A 15762-nucleotide genomic window follows, 5' to 3' on the forward strand; every position below is an offset into this window, starting at 1 on the left:
AAAAACATTCAAAAACTGGAACACTTACTTCCAGGTTTTGGTGTCCAGGAGCCGATTTGTTCATCAACTAAGCCATTCGAGAACCAAGGTTCTACTGTATATGAAAATCTGGGAGAGTTTAAACCTATCACTAGCTTAAATGTTGATCGTTTAGAGACTTTGTTGATTTGGTTTACTTTATTTACAAATAACCCAAGTATTAGTAAAGAACTCAATTAAACTAATGTTTTGTGGAATTGGAATACATTTTTCTCTATATAGACTCTGCCTGCTGCACTGAGAGCCCTAAAAGGAAAAGCAGCACGGCAATGTTTGACACAGGAACTAAGCCTACATGTTCAGCAAAATCGAGCTATACTGGATCATCAGCAGTTCGATTACATTGTACGGATGATGAACTGTACTTTGCAGGTACTTAAAATTGCTTTTAGCTTCAACTTGTAATTTACTGAATACAAATGTTCATGTTTGTGAGGTACTAGATTGCATTGTTTATTTTGCTGTATTTCCAATTAGCTGATTATAACTGCCATTTATAATTAGCATGGGTGATATTTTAGCATTCTTCCCTCTTCCTACAACACTTTGCTCCTGGGGGTCTGAGCATCACTCTTAACCATTTTTTTTGCACTATAAATGTGAAGCATTTCTTTTCCCTGGAAGACAGCAAGGGTTCCATCTTTCTTTGGTAGCATTTGTCTTACACTTCAGATTGTTGCTAACACATAGCTTTGTTTTGGTTTGTTTATTTTATAGCATCTGAATGCTTTCTACACTATACCTACTACTAGATAGTGAATGAGAATTTACAAGTGATGAATAGTGCATCAGTTTGTTTGGTTTTTTAAGTAGCTTTGGTGGAGGGGAGTTACTGCACTAAAGTCTATATTGGGGTAGGCAACCTAAGGCCCGGGGGCCGAATGTGGCCAAATCACCTTCTCAATCCAGCCCAAATGCATCTCTGGGTTATTTGTGGGGCATAGGAATTCGTTCATATTTTTTTTCAAAATATAGTCCGGCCCACCACATGGTCTGAGGGACAGTGGACCAGCCCACAGCTGAAAAAGGTTGATGACCCCTGGTATCACTCAAGAGCAAGAGAATTTCATGGCGGAGACCAAATTTTGGGGTTATGGAAGTATACAAAAATATTTAGCAGAATTGAATCAAATTATTCACAAACTTTAATAGCTGTGTTTTTCTTTGACCCATGAGTATTTTTCTGTACAAAAGAACTTTCTTCCAGAATGCTTATGATTTTGATTTCAGGGTTATTATTTTTTTCAAGCTTCTTCATGACAAAACCGAAGAACTCCCCCTGTGCAATTGTCTGCTACTCAAAAGCAATGTTATCTCATGAAGCTTTCTTGGATTTGGAATATTGGGATAACTGTTGATACTAAATATGCATTTAAAATATGGCTACTTTAAACCAATAAGTTTGAACCAAGCAACCTACTTTATGAATTGTAAAATATACATGGGTGTCTGAGGACATGGCCAGGAACTAAAAAAATCCACATGAAATTTTACCTGTCAAATGTTCCATATTTACTTCTCCAAGGTATCATTCTAAAAAGGCGCCTGTGTTAGATAATAAACACTAGAATTGCATTTCATAAAAAAAATGCCAAAAGTGACAGGATATGCGTCATTATTGATTTCCTTAAAATTGTTATAGAATAGCATGTAGTATGTAGGGAAGTTGGCACTGTGAGAGCCCATGAGCAGGAGCACCACATGGTCTCCACCAGTGCATGTGACAAGGCAGATCTCCACACCTCTTCACCCCTCTCTCTCCCAGTAAGTACCTGGGAGGCCAGGTATGCAGCACCATCCACCCTCACTGACTGCTCCCAACAGGATCCCAACAAAAGTCATTTGAAAATATAATTATATACAGTAACACAGTTAGTTATACATAGTACCTATATGTGTGTGTAGAATCATATATAATATTGTATTTTTAAAACTTTGCCCAGCAGATATGTTTGTCTTATTTAGGGACCACCACTTGACTTTATTATACCAGGATAATAATACAGTAAAAAGACTATGTCTAATAAACTGTGATTCACAGCCCCTTCAAAATCAATCTTTGAATGTGGAAAGTGAAAAGTGTGTTTGGGCTGTAAAAATTAATCTACCGTATCTGTATAATATGCTTTACATGGGAAAGGAATTAACAGTACATAGAGCACTGAATCAAAAACATGTAGGAGAACGTCAGCTTTGGAGTACTTGCAAAATAAAGAGAGGACCTAAACACAAATTAAACAAAATGCAAGTTAAGACAACATTCAAGTTAAACAAAATAAATCACAATGTCCAATTGTATTTTTCTCACAATATAATTGTAAGCTGCAGTCTATTCTCATTTATTCATTTTCATCTTTTGCCCACTCCGTCCCAGAAGCACCACAACAGTACAGTGGTGCCCCGCAAGACAAAATTAATTCGTTCCGCAAGTTTTGCCGTCTAGCGAATTTTTCGTCTTGCGAATTATTATTTAGACAAAGGAAACAAAGTCGCGAGACGTTTTCGTCTTGCGAAGCAAGCCCATAGGGAAATTCGTCTTGCGAGGCAACTCGCAAACGGAAAAACCTTTCGTCTAGCGAGTTTTTTGTCTTGCGAGGCATTCGTCTTGCGAGGTACCACTGTAAATTCAAATGAAACAAACACCAACATTAACATCAGACAAGCAAAACTACAATATTCAAAGTTCTGCCTAACCCTGTTTTTCCTTTTGCCAAACCTCCTCCTGCTCATGCTATGCTTCTTACCCAGGGGAGTCCTTTGGATTCTTCCTGCATAGTACTGTAGTTCAAAGATCATTGCCTTAATGTGCAGTTTCATTATGACTGTTTATTAATTTTCAAGATGCCTGCAGGGAGGTTGTCAATTAAAAGACCAATGCCAAAACTCTTTATAGACATTTCTGCTCTTTGGTATCTGTGAATAATAAGTAAAATATCTCTGGAAAAATAGATTTGATCCAAAGCTGCAGATCAGAGGTGAGCCCAGACTTGCATGATTTCCTTTGGTTTTTCACCAGAACCCCATCATCTACCATAACAGATCATACTACAAAATGGCTACATGGGGGCTACCTACATATCCAGTAACATACTATAGATAGGAATTCTAACATCAAGCCCTAAAAACTGCACAAGAACACAAAAGACAGGAAAAAGGCAACCGATTAACAAGCCCCCTTTGCAGGTGAGGGATAAAGTGGCTTCAACCTCATTTGCTCTTAATTAGGTTGTCTCATTTATATTGAACAATATTGTGCTCATTATTCATTAACTGACTACTTATTGGCTTGTCCACATGCAGATACATAAACAATTTAAAATGGCAAAACCAGGTTATTATTATGAGTGCTGAAGGATAATGGACAGCAAAGATATTTCAGTGGTTAGATATGGTTGGGTAGCAAGTTTCATAATGAGCTTTTAATATTTCCTCTTGAATCAAACAACAGTGAATTTTCAAAGCACTTTAAGAACTTTTGCTATGAACTTTTTAAAAAAAAAATCATAATAATGAAAATACTCCTGAGTAAAGAATTACACACAGGCCTACTTTACATATCATGCTAAGTCACACTAGGCTAACATCTGCTTTGCTCTTCCCTTGTCCTTTTCATTGTTAAACCAAGCCATGATTTGGCTTAGCATATCATCTGAACCTTGGCTCATGGTCTCATTCCAGACAAACCCCAAGCTGTAACAAGGGTTTGTTAACCAAGTGCTTTCTTCTAAGAGGATTGATGCTGGCAGCAAACACTTAAAACACAGAGAGTAATCATTGCTGTCCTAGCCTGTTTTAACGTAGATGTTCCAAGGCGAAAAGGACAAAGTATTGCAGGCTTACTGGGAATTGCCTGCCCATGATTGATACTGCTCACTTGTTTCAGCTGATGTTCACAGAATCTCATAACTATCATAGAAGGACAATCAAATGGAGCACAGTTCAAAGACATGGTGCATTTAAAATCAGAATGCAGCTTGCAGTTTGAGTTCAGAATTTTATGAGCTAGCAAAAATTCATAGCCAAGGACTGGTAAACAAATGTATTAGAGTCATTTAAGCCTACTTCTCACAAAAGTGCAGATTAGGTGGCAAAACTGTGTCTGGCCTACCCAACTTCAGGATGCATATTGGGACTTACACAACTGTTATCTTCCTTTGTATGCGAACACCCCCTTGCATAAAAACTAGCATGCCAGGGATAAAACCTTTCTGTCCATTACCTGGTTCTGTTTGTGCAGAGATATGGAGGGTCTTTCAACCATGTGAATTCCTATCTGCAGTCTGAAGTAATATACTCTAGAAACATGTTACCAGCCTTATCTGGTCTTTGCCAGAATGAGCTCTTATCTTCCAGACATGGGCAAGGATAGCCTATAGATGTGGGTTGATATTTGAAGGACCACATCCTCCAAAAGCAAGCTGCCCAGTACTCAGATCATCATAATTGGTGATTGTCCCCAGTCTTTAGAACTGTTATCTCCCCAGGGACCTGCCAATTTCCCTCCAGCAGAGAGCAAACACCTTTTTCTTTGGAAATATAGTACGTTATAGTTACTTACCATCTACTACTTTTTGTATGATTAGTTGCATGCTGCTATTCTCTTAGGTATGTTTTCTGCCTTTTTCCATTTTTATTTGATCATTTCTGTAAATATGGTATGAGATTTTGTTGATTTTAAATTACTTTTGTTAACCGTCATAAGTATATTTCGATAGAAAGGTAGGATAAAAATACCTTTAATAAAAACAAAATAGAAGAAGGCTTTGTCTAGAAGGATTCAGTCTGAGAACTAAAAGTCACTTTGGTTTCTTAGGAGAATAAATGAAATTTCATTTTATGCTGTTTATAAATCAAACTTCTCAAATGGTCATGCATTCAGCAGAATAGTTCAAGCAATAAAACTGTTTTGTGGATAACTGTAGCAGAAGGACTTGTTGAATGAAAAATTTGACATACCTCATGCCTCATTTCACCTGAGATGTTTGCATATATCATATTACTATGCCTTGTCATGTGTTAGCATATTTTCATTCTTTGTGCATTAACTAGGGATTAAAGTTAATGTGATGCTAAAATTGCTCAGTTAGATTAAATCACTATTTATGGTTTTCACCAGTTTCTCCCATGTTGCCAAAAAACAAACCCCAGTTACAGAAAGAATAGCAAATAAAATATGCAGTGTGTTAAGAGCAGAGTTTCTGTTGATGTTTTCTGTCTGATAACCTCCGTTGCTTGGCTGAGTGTGAGGAGGTAGACATTTATGAGAATTTAAAAAAACCACTATGAATCAAATACCCTATATTCAGAACAATTATTCATATACTATAATAGGTCTATGTACCCTTTCTTCACAATATTTTTTTAGACTAAAGGGTGGAATTCAATGTTACACTCTTCTAATTGTTAAGAACATAAGAAGAGCCTGCTGGATCAGGCTACTCTTAAGTTACCAAGAAGTATGGGGGAAACATGGTTTCATCTGAATTGAAGAGGCTGGTGAAACATTTTTATCTGTGGTTGTGCTCAGTGGTTTAATAAAAAGGAACTGGATTTCCAAATTGATCTTGGTGACTCTATGAAGGGAACCATATCATAGTCTTTAGGCCAGGATCTAAAGAAACATATTGCCAGTTCCACTAGCCCAGATGAGTTTGGTCTAGTGCTTGGTCTTCTTGAAAAAGATCGAGGAGCACATTGGACATACCTAAAGCAGCCATTTGCATTTAAGCTAAGCAGGTGATTACATTTCTTGCTAGATTTTCTTAGTACTGCACATCTCCCTATTTTAATATGTTGTCACTAACCACTGTTTGTCTAAAAAGTTGTATGTAACAAATACATTAGCCAAACAACAAATACTACATTTAGTTTTACTTATGTTAATTAGATTCCTTTTGGTTTAGATCATTTTATATTGTTTATTAAACTTGTGTACTACTGTTATAAACGACATCTCCATTTGGGCCATGTCGTAATCCGCAAAATGTTCAAGAATCATTGAGAAGCTATTTCAATTATTTGTTTTCAAGCTGTGGTTTTTGCTTAGAAACCTTTGGAAGGCAATCCATTTAATTTCACATGTAATAAGACAGTTTCTACTTCTACTGCTTTCCTATGAAAGTAATACATTTAATGAATACAGCGTTCAAAAATAAAGTCAAACTAAAATGAAATTTTACTATCTATCACGGCTTGATAAAACAATATGGTTGGTGCTTTTCCAGCACCTCTAACTTTCCCATAGAGTACCAGGAGGTGTAAATAGCTCTAGGTTTTTAAAAGCTATCTGTGTAGGGAGGGAGTAAGGACTATAGATATAGATACAGCTATCACACTAGGCAACTGCAAGAGCTCTCCAATGGAGCTTCTCACTCCAGCTGAAGCTGTAGGTGACTTGAAGAATGGGGATTGACTGGGAAGGATGTGCATGGACTGTTGCCCTTCTGCTTATTAAGTCTTCTTCCTACACCAGCTACGTCTGGGGAAATGGTGACAGTGAGAGAGCATAGTAGTTGGGTAAGTAAGCGGAGACATGGATGCAGTGGTTTTTTTACCTGATGCCTTGGGCACAGTGGGAAGTGGGAAAACATATAGATTGGCAAGACACAAAAAAATGATCTGTGCCGATATTACTATTAAATAGCAATGAATTCCATATAAAGTAAAAGTGTGTGCGCTACTCGTATCACTTACACTTGAAGCAGCATGCAAATCTCAGTTTAAATGTGGAATGTTAATAAAGAATGAAATGTTTTCTTTATAAAGATTATTTTTAAATGCCGAACTTGTCTTCTCCTTCTAGATAAGCTTAAAAATGTCAATAAAGAATGAAATGTTTTCTTTATATAGAAATTTATAAAAACATAAAATTGGCTTCTGCAACCATATAGTGCATTAAAACATGTCTGTCAACTGTGATGATAGTGTTGACAGGAGAAAAGTCATGGAGTTTGTATTATTCTGTAAAAAGAGCAATCTATTGTGTGTCTCCCCAGACTCTGAATCCAAGATTAAAGTGCATGTTTGATACTCACAAATTAAACTAAAATCAATGTCACTAATAAACCCCTCAACTTTTTATTGGTTAGCTGTCATTAGTATTTCTGCCAAGTGTGCTGTTTCTCAGGGCCATGTTTGTCATGTGGGGCAGAGGAACAATATGGTGAGGGAAGTCAGGTTAAGACCATGGCATGGGTGGAAGGGAACTTTAATCCTTTGAATTTGCCATTATCCCAATCAGATTGCTACTCTGTACCTGCTGTTTCTAATGGGAGGAAGGTCCAATTGGCACTAGCCTAATTGATTTAGCTTAATTTGATTGGCCTAATGTGCTTATTACACGAACTAGCTAATTATATAAATTATGCTCCTGTATTACATGCAAATGCTTGTTTTTGGTGCTAAATATAATGCAATAAATACAATTTTTTAATCTAAATAAATAAACAGATCAAAAAAGGAAAATATGTATATTCTGGAGGAAGTAGTTTTTTTCTCTTTTCAACAGAATAAGCATGATTTTCAGTGGAAGTGAGGTTACCATATTTTGTTTTAACTCTACTTCAGAACACTTCTAGAGAAATGCAACTTAAATGTTTATTCCTTTGGGAAATTCTTTCTGTCTTTGAGGGAAGTACTATTTTGTATTTACTTTTTTGCACCAAAGCAAAATCTGTTATCAATGTTCTGAAATGCTCCTGTCCTGTTTGAAGGCACCTAGAGCACAACCCCAGGGCATAATACAGAAGTTGAATAAAAACAGAATGGAATTGGAGAAATCCATTCATCTGTACTCAGAGGCAGAATTGGAGCAATTGAGCCACAATTTTGTAAGTGCAAGAAGATGGAACAAGGAGGAGAGAGAGATGACATGTCTTTTATGAAAAGTGTATGCAAGATAAATCAAACATTCCAAAGGAAGGAACCAAAGGGGGGCGAGCTATGAGTGGGGAACTGGGCAAAGGATATATTGATGGCAGGTCAAGTTCATAAGAAAAGTTCAGACTAACAGCAATGAATGAAATATGAAATGCAATTTATTTCTGCAAGGGAGGCAAAAATTGTTGACTATAGGGCTTGCCCCAACTTCCTGTTTGCTATATGGTTCTGTTGCAAATATAGTTTCCTAATTGGTAATCTTCTGAAGTTATGTGATTCTGAGTTACATTAACTCTTCATTTTTCTAAAACCATTTCAGATATTGTGTTCAATGTGTAAGTTTATAAATTAGTTTGTTCAACCTGAACAATGTATGCATTTATTATATCAGATATAAGATCCTTAAAACAGAAGAATAATGATGTACCAGGTTAAAAACAAGCAAATCCAACTAATATTTGAGGGGAAGGGATAAGCTTTCTAAATATATACATTTTAGAGGGGAAACGTTTCTTTGGGGCAGGTCTGGGGATTAAGCTCTGTAAATGAGACATTACAACAAAATACAATCAGGTAGATCAGGAGTTCAGCAATTATTGATAATATAATACAGCTGTGCAAAGCTACTTATCTTCTTCATATTGCCACAATCTAAACTAGCATGGAAACTTTCTGAGGTCAGTATTACAATAGGGTTATCTGTTTGGCTGTCTGCACCATCCGGTTTTTTTAACTGTTCCAAAAAGCATTTGCCTTCCTCTGGGGTTTGGACATACATTGCCAAAGTTGTGTGGGTAATGGTTAACATAAATGAAAAACCTGATCAATAACTTCAGAGGGTGTGACTACAATTTTATCACAGCCTAAAGTGCTACTTTACTTTAATGGCTCTGGTGAGAGAAGTGTGTGTGCTCTGCTTAGTTGTCTGTTCATTACTATCCAATCCAATCCTGGTGGGGGACAGGCCATGCTCCTTCCGGGGTAGTTTGTCCACCTTTAGTCCCCACCCTGCACTCAGCTCTCACCTGTGGCTCCTAGAGGCTGTCAGCATGTGACAGCAGCCACAGCAAGGGAACAGCTTCAACCAGCCAGCTAAACTAGGTGCGGGTAGCCGATGCATCTCAAACCCTCAGTGAGTTAGGGACTTCTTGATGTGAAGACCGGCTCCAGAAGATTGAGTGGACGAGGCCAATAGTGGGTCCAAGAAGGCAATTTTTGCACATGCTGTAGAGGTAAATGAGGGGCAGAAAAGTCTCTTCAGTGCTGCTAAAGCAGCAGTTTGACTTCACTCCCACAGGTGCACTCACTTGTCTCTCAAGACAGACGGATGCCAGATAGAAAAATGCAGTGTGTTTATTCTTGCCTCTTCCTCCTGTCTTTTGCACAATTTTTTATTAGAATTATACCTGGATAAAACAGATGCTGTTTCTTTGAAGTTACTTTGTTTTCTCTATAGCTTTATGTTCTTAAGTATTTTTATCATTGTGCCAATTTACATGTTTTTGTACCAGCAATGCATTCTTAAATTCATACTCTCCATAGTTCCTATGATTTTTATTTAAGAGTTAGAAATTTAGCCCTGCATAACATTCTGTGGAATTCAGAAAGCCCAGAGATGGTATTTCTAAATTGTGCTAGATGTCAAAATGATCCTCCTTTTGGAAGGGGATTTTCATGATTACCTTTTTTTTTTTTTTTTTTTTTGGTTCTCTTGTGACAGAGCAGGGGTTTTCCCCTTTTTTTATAGCAAGCAGTTTTACTACATTGACTAAATTGTTGCAGAATCTAGTTATGGGAAGTGATTATGTACTTTTCTACAATGTCATATCCTCTAGCAAATGGAAATAACTGTAAAGTTTTAGGAAGATTTCATGTAATTTAAGACTCATCTTTCTTGATTCACTTCCTAACACGCACATGTACACTCCAAGATTTTATGTATTTCCAAAGGGAGGTTATTGTATTGTAACATTCAGTTCACTGCTCCTCACAGCGACAAATATTTATAGAATTACTCATACTATTTTTCTTTTGCTATAGTGGTCACAATAACAGCGGTAGCTTCAGAGCAGTGGGGATTTTCATAAAGAAAATTGTGTGTCTTGCAGGGGGAGCTAAATAAATTCCTTGTGCATCCCCTGTGATCCTATGGAAGAGTGCTATTTGTTTTATAGTTGCCATTGTGTAGAGTTGCCATATTTCAAACAGTGAAATTCTGGTGTTACTATCCTTTTTTAATGGAAAAACAGCACTGCCAACATGGGCTGCCATACATCCGGATTTTCACCCAGCCACTGCTGCCGACTACAGTATTCCAGATATGTCTGGGAACATCCGGACGTATGGCAACCATGCCATTGTGCCACAATTTTTCTTTGTTTTTTCCTTGCCTTCAGATTATGGACTTTGCTAGTGGAAGCAGTATTAATAGGCTCCTCAGAGTTAAATGAAATTGTATTCTCTGTAGATGTGCATGCAGTAAGGACTGGAGCAAAATGTGCCCCCACAGGCCAAAGGGCTGTATCCCCTGGAGCAGAGGGCTGCTTTCATTCTGACTTCTGACTTCCCTGAGCTCAACTGAGAGTGAGGTAAAAACTGAGGAGATGGGCTTGTAAGGCTGAATGCTGGAGGTGTAGCTTCAAGACAGGATCAAATGAAAAAAGAAAAATCGAAGGAATTATTCCCTATCTTGAGTTGACTATTTTAAAAAGAGTAATTTAAACAGAGAGATGCCTGTTACGTGCTAATCTGATTCTGCTTGTCCCATGGGTTATGTGGGTTTCACATTCCTGCTTTTTGTTTTAACTCGGTGTTTGCTTCATCCTGTAAAACTTTAAAGTCATCTGGAGATTAAGCTCAATCGATGCAAGAATATGTGACTGATGGCTGAGATGATTCAGAGCAATGACCAAGCAAATTGTTCAAATTACTTGAAGCCCTGATCTTCTAATTAAGCTTTGTTTAATGTGCTTGCTACGTGCTGCTTACTGAGACTTCATTGCTAGTCATCCAGATGACACACATAGCAGATTTAATTCCCACCATTACTACTTTAATTCTCTTTGGAAACATTTTTTTCTCTATATATTTTCTTAGTAAATGTATAAGAACATTAACATTGATCAGTTTATGTTGCTGGAGGCATAAATAATCAAACTGCATATGTCATTATTTATTAGTGCTTTTTATGCTACTTTCAGATCACTATATTTGTAATGTAACTTTTGATAAGCATGCACTTTGTATATCTGGTTCTCACACCATACTAAGCCACCTCTCTCATGTTCCTTTCCTCCCTAACAGAGCCATTCCACTCATAAGGCGGGGTGAAGCAGTTCTGCTGCCCAGCTTTGCTGCTGGTATCCCTGGCCTCTAGGGGCAGAGGGGGACTGGCAGCAAGCCTCTGCAAAACGCCTCCACTCCTGCTGGTTCAGCTAGAGGGGAGACTTTCCGCAACCCAGCTTTGCTGCTGGGCTTCAGGCAGCCCTTGAGGACAATAGCTTATCCCCACCACCACCACCAATTTTGGAGGCAGAAGTAGGATGTTTCACCTCAGGTGCCAAAATGCCTTGGGCCACGCCTGCCCCCTAACCTTAGCTCAGTTGCCTTTCAGCTTATGAAGAGTATTGCTACATTGTCATTTTGCATGTAGCCACTATCATAATGTTCCACTGTACCAGAGTCATTGGGAACCAGTGAAGGATAGTCAAAGCAGATGCACTCTGTTTTTCTATACCTTGCATATCAGGGTGAGAGTGAGATTCTGAAGGCATTTGCACCACGTGGTTTTGATCAACTGGAATACGATCTAAAGTAACTGAAGCCTGCAGTACAGTGGTGCCTCACAAGATGAAATTAATTCGTTCCACGAGTTTTGTCGTCTTGCGATTTTTTTCGTCTTGCGAAGCACGGTGTCGGGAAAGTTTTGGAAAAGCTTCAAAAATACCAAAGTCTTTAAAAACCTCAAAAAAGGCTACCACACCGCGTTCTATGAGTTGCTCCTCGAAGTCAAGTCGCAACTGTATTAATGGTGTTAAGAAAAAGGAAACAAACTTGCAAGACGTTTCCGTCTTGCGAAGCAAGCCCATAGGGAAAATCGTCTTGCGAAGCAGCTCAAAAAACAAAAAACCCTTTCGTCTAGCGAGTTTTTTGTCTTGCGAGGCATTTGTCTTGCGAGGTACCACTGTATATTGCAAATCATTGATTATGAAAGCCATAACCCACATGCCCCCAATCCTACTGTGTCTGGTGTCATCTGTTTAGGTTTGAGGTTTTTTCTATAATCAAGCAGCATATAAATTTTATAAAATAAATAATTATATTTCATTATGTACTGTACTCCATTGTAGCATTATCATACTTGCAAAATAGCACTGCTAAGTAGAATATCTTTTTAACTGTCCTGGCTTTCCCTTGGGATTCCTGGGAACAGTAGCTGGTAATTCTTAAACATTCCTAGATTCCTTTCAAAAGTACAACGTAGAGAAGGAAACTATGGCAATTAAATCACTTTAGGTTTATATTGTAGGCTTGCACACTTTCAAAATATTAACCCAACAAGGAATGTATGGGAAAATAATGGATCCTGAGTATGTTGTGTTGGAAGGGAGATCAGATAAAATGAAAATATATATATTGTTCTACTAATGTGGAGTCCGATTGAGCAGGTTAATGAGTTTCATATGTCTAACTATCATATAAGTCAATGAAAGCTTCCAGGTGCCATCTACCATGCTGATATGGAAATAAATTCATTTGAAATGTGTGACTTGTAGACAATTAAAGGTCAGGTGTTGTGTTCTATACAGTACCTTTCATATAGGCACGTTAGTTTAATAAAAAAAACACCATTTAACATCTGCTTAGTTTTCCTCCTAACAGCACAGAATGCTATGTTTAGGCCTTCTACAACAGACATTTTTCAGCTGCCTATCACTCTTATTTTCATTTTCCTAAATTTTCATTTCATCTGGAATGAAAGTTTCAGAGTCCTGTTTGCTGCTTCTGCAGACATCAACTTCTTTTAAAAAGAAAGAATCCAGTTCTTGAACAAGACCTGGATGAGGGAGAAATATCCTACCGTTTCAGGTAAAAGGGAAATATCACACCACTTAAGGAGAATTGAAGATGTGTCCGTAGTGTTAGTGATGAGCCCCCTGTGGAAGCACACTTGCTGCATATCATGCATATACCATCTTCTTGCTCTATTCCTAATCTTGGGGAAAATGTGTTTTTCCAGTCCACCATCTTCTAAGGTAGTCCGTTCCATTGTCAGGACAGCTCTCACCATCAGACAGTTCTTCCTAATGCTTATTCGGAATCCCCTTTCTTGTAATTTGAATCCATTGATTTGGTTCCTATCCTCTGGAGCAGCAGTAATGCTCAGCGTTTTTGTCTTCCTAGTTTGTCATGTGTTATAAAGCATCCCACTGCTTAATTTAAAAACTATTTGTAGAATAGTTCTACAAATTCTGTTGTGGGCCAGTATATCACAGATGTTGTAGTTTAAGGTTTGGACAGAGTTGCAGCGAATGAAGTCCTGCTGTGAAATAAAAGTCAAAAGGCATCTTGGCATCCCAACCATTTCCTTGGGAGAAGATTACAGCCTGAGTATGCTGAACTTTATTGCTATGGGCCTCATGACAGTTTTCAGAAACATGCATGGCATTTTTGCTAAAGAAACTCAGATGTGCAGAAACATAGGGGCTGTCATTCTTGTATTTTATCATTGTCTTAAGGGGGGGAAGTGAAGAACATGAGCCCTTAGGTTTAATAGTTTTTTGTTACAATAAGTGACAATACTGATGTGAAATGTAGGAAATCACTCTTCTGTGACGGTTGAGCTTTTTTTCTATTGTAAGAGAAGAATGAAGGAACAATGAATCTTACTCTATCAGTGTCATCACTGATTTTGACTGCTGTTAGTTTTAAAGTACTGTAGAGCTGCTCAAGACAGATGTTTTGTATTGCCAAAACTTAACAATACTATTGAGGGTAAATCTAGGTAAAATTTGTTTTGGGTTGCAGTAGAACTAATTGTCTCCAAGTCTGACTAGTGAAAAATTGCATTCAACCCTCATTCCCCCCCCGCCTCCATCTTGAATTCACTCAAACCTTTGAATGCCTGACTCCTGCTGAACCATTTTTGTGCTGGGGAATGCACCAGAAACAGGCTAATCTATGGACTAGTCAGCCTTTAATAACACCATTGTACGTTCCAAGCTTAATAACAAATCCGATAAACATGAATAAATCAGACCTAGCTTTTTGGTTTGGCTTGTCAAGTTTTGGGGGAGATTGTTTGAAGGAGCAACTAGTATGATTTTATGGTAGTGTGACAGCTGGACATGCAGCTGTAGCACAGTATATCCCTTCATGCACCTTTTATAATCATTTTCAGAATAGAACCTGGTTTTTGGTTGACAGGGGGAAACCCTGACAAATTAGTAGGAAAGACATCAGATAATGTTTTAATGGGGAAAATAATGATTCACTTTAGTAAATGTAGAACAACTATACACACAGGTGCTGCTTATGGAGCAAAAAATCAAGTTCCTAAGAAATTGTTTGTTAGCTTGTTATGAGAACACTCACCTGACAATTTTCATTATTTCCTATGGTACCATTTCTAATTCCCTCTACTGCCATGGTTTTTTCCTAAAATGGCTACAGCAAAAGAGAAACAAAGGAGCAACTAATCTGTCTCATCTCTCCTGCTCTCTGATTTGTCCAATCTCTCTGCCCACCCCCTCCATGGTTTGTACTCGGAAATAATAATAATAATAATAATAATAATAATAATAATAATAATACCCCGCCCATCTGGCTGGGTTTCCCCAGCTGCTCTGGGCAGCTCCTAGCACAATAGTCAAAACTTGATAAAACATAAAACATTAAAAACTTCCCTAAACAGGACTGCCTTCAGATGCCTTAACAGGACAAATTTTAAGAGGCAACAGTGCAGCATAACCAGGTGGCAGTCACTCAGGCATGTAGAGGCCAACTTGATGAGCAAGAGAAAGAGGTCACAATCATATATAGTTGACTGTGCTCCCACTCACCCCACCTTCTTGGATGTCTCACTGATACCATAACTTAAGCATACTGAATATTAAACCTTTTCTAGCATAAACTTTCTTTTTCCTCTTGCTCTATTATTTTTTAAAAAATCCCTTTTATTTCCTTGTTCTCATCACTCCTGACGCCTCTTGGTCCTTTCAGGTTCCAGTATTAACTTTCCAAGTAGATTAATTGCTGCTAAGAAAATAGTAGTATAAATTATTAAGGGCAAGAATAAATATACGCATACATATTTAAACCCTAAAATGCCTAAAGAACCATCTGCTTCTTTTTATTACAATTGTGGGTTGATTTTAATTTGGTTTGCAATTGCTTGATTTATACTCACTTTGGAAAAACCTGAGTTGCATTCTTGGCAGCTCAGTTAACTTTTTGAAATGTTTACGGAGATTGAAATCAAATGGTTACAATCCGAACAAATATTCTAAATTTAGCTTTCCAGTGCTCTTTACATTGTTGCTTGTGTGGTTTTTGTCATTTATTTTAATGTACTGATGTCATGTGGAAACTAAATTAAACTAAAATGCATACAAAATCTAAATGCATTGAATGAATTGTCAGAAGCGTAAGGAAAGTACGTACAGAATCTAGAACTCTGCAGTAGTGCTAATGCAGCTCAAGAGGAAGAAAATCTCAAACATTACTGGAGGCCGGGGAAACCATTGAAACACTGCTGGTTGGAGCCATCACAACAGCTATAGACCATGCTATAGAGAGCACAGTGTCATGGACTTTTAGCTCCAGATAGGAAATGTTTCCCCTGCC

At 37.8% G+C, this 15762-nt stretch overlaps 1 protein-coding gene across 5 annotated transcripts in view; it reads left to right on the forward strand.

Annotated features, from left to right (window-relative positions):
- SBF2 (SET binding factor 2) overlaps positions 1-15762 on the forward strand; it is a 212273-nt gene that overhangs the window by 138278 nt on the left and 58233 nt on the right. For all 5 annotated transcript variants that reach the window (XM_028731545.2, XM_028731515.2, XM_077930483.1 and 2 more), the window contains one exon: positions 262-411. In XM_028731545.2, coding sequence (XP_028587378.2) covers positions 262-411 — 150 coding nt within the window. The remainder of the gene's footprint in view (positions 1-261; positions 412-15762) is intronic.

This window comes from Podarcis muralis, chromosome 1 (assembly GCF_964188315.1).
Source record: "Podarcis muralis chromosome 1, rPodMur119.hap1.1, whole genome shotgun sequence".
Lineage (NCBI taxonomy): Eukaryota > Metazoa > Chordata > Lepidosauria > Squamata > Lacertidae > Podarcis > Podarcis muralis.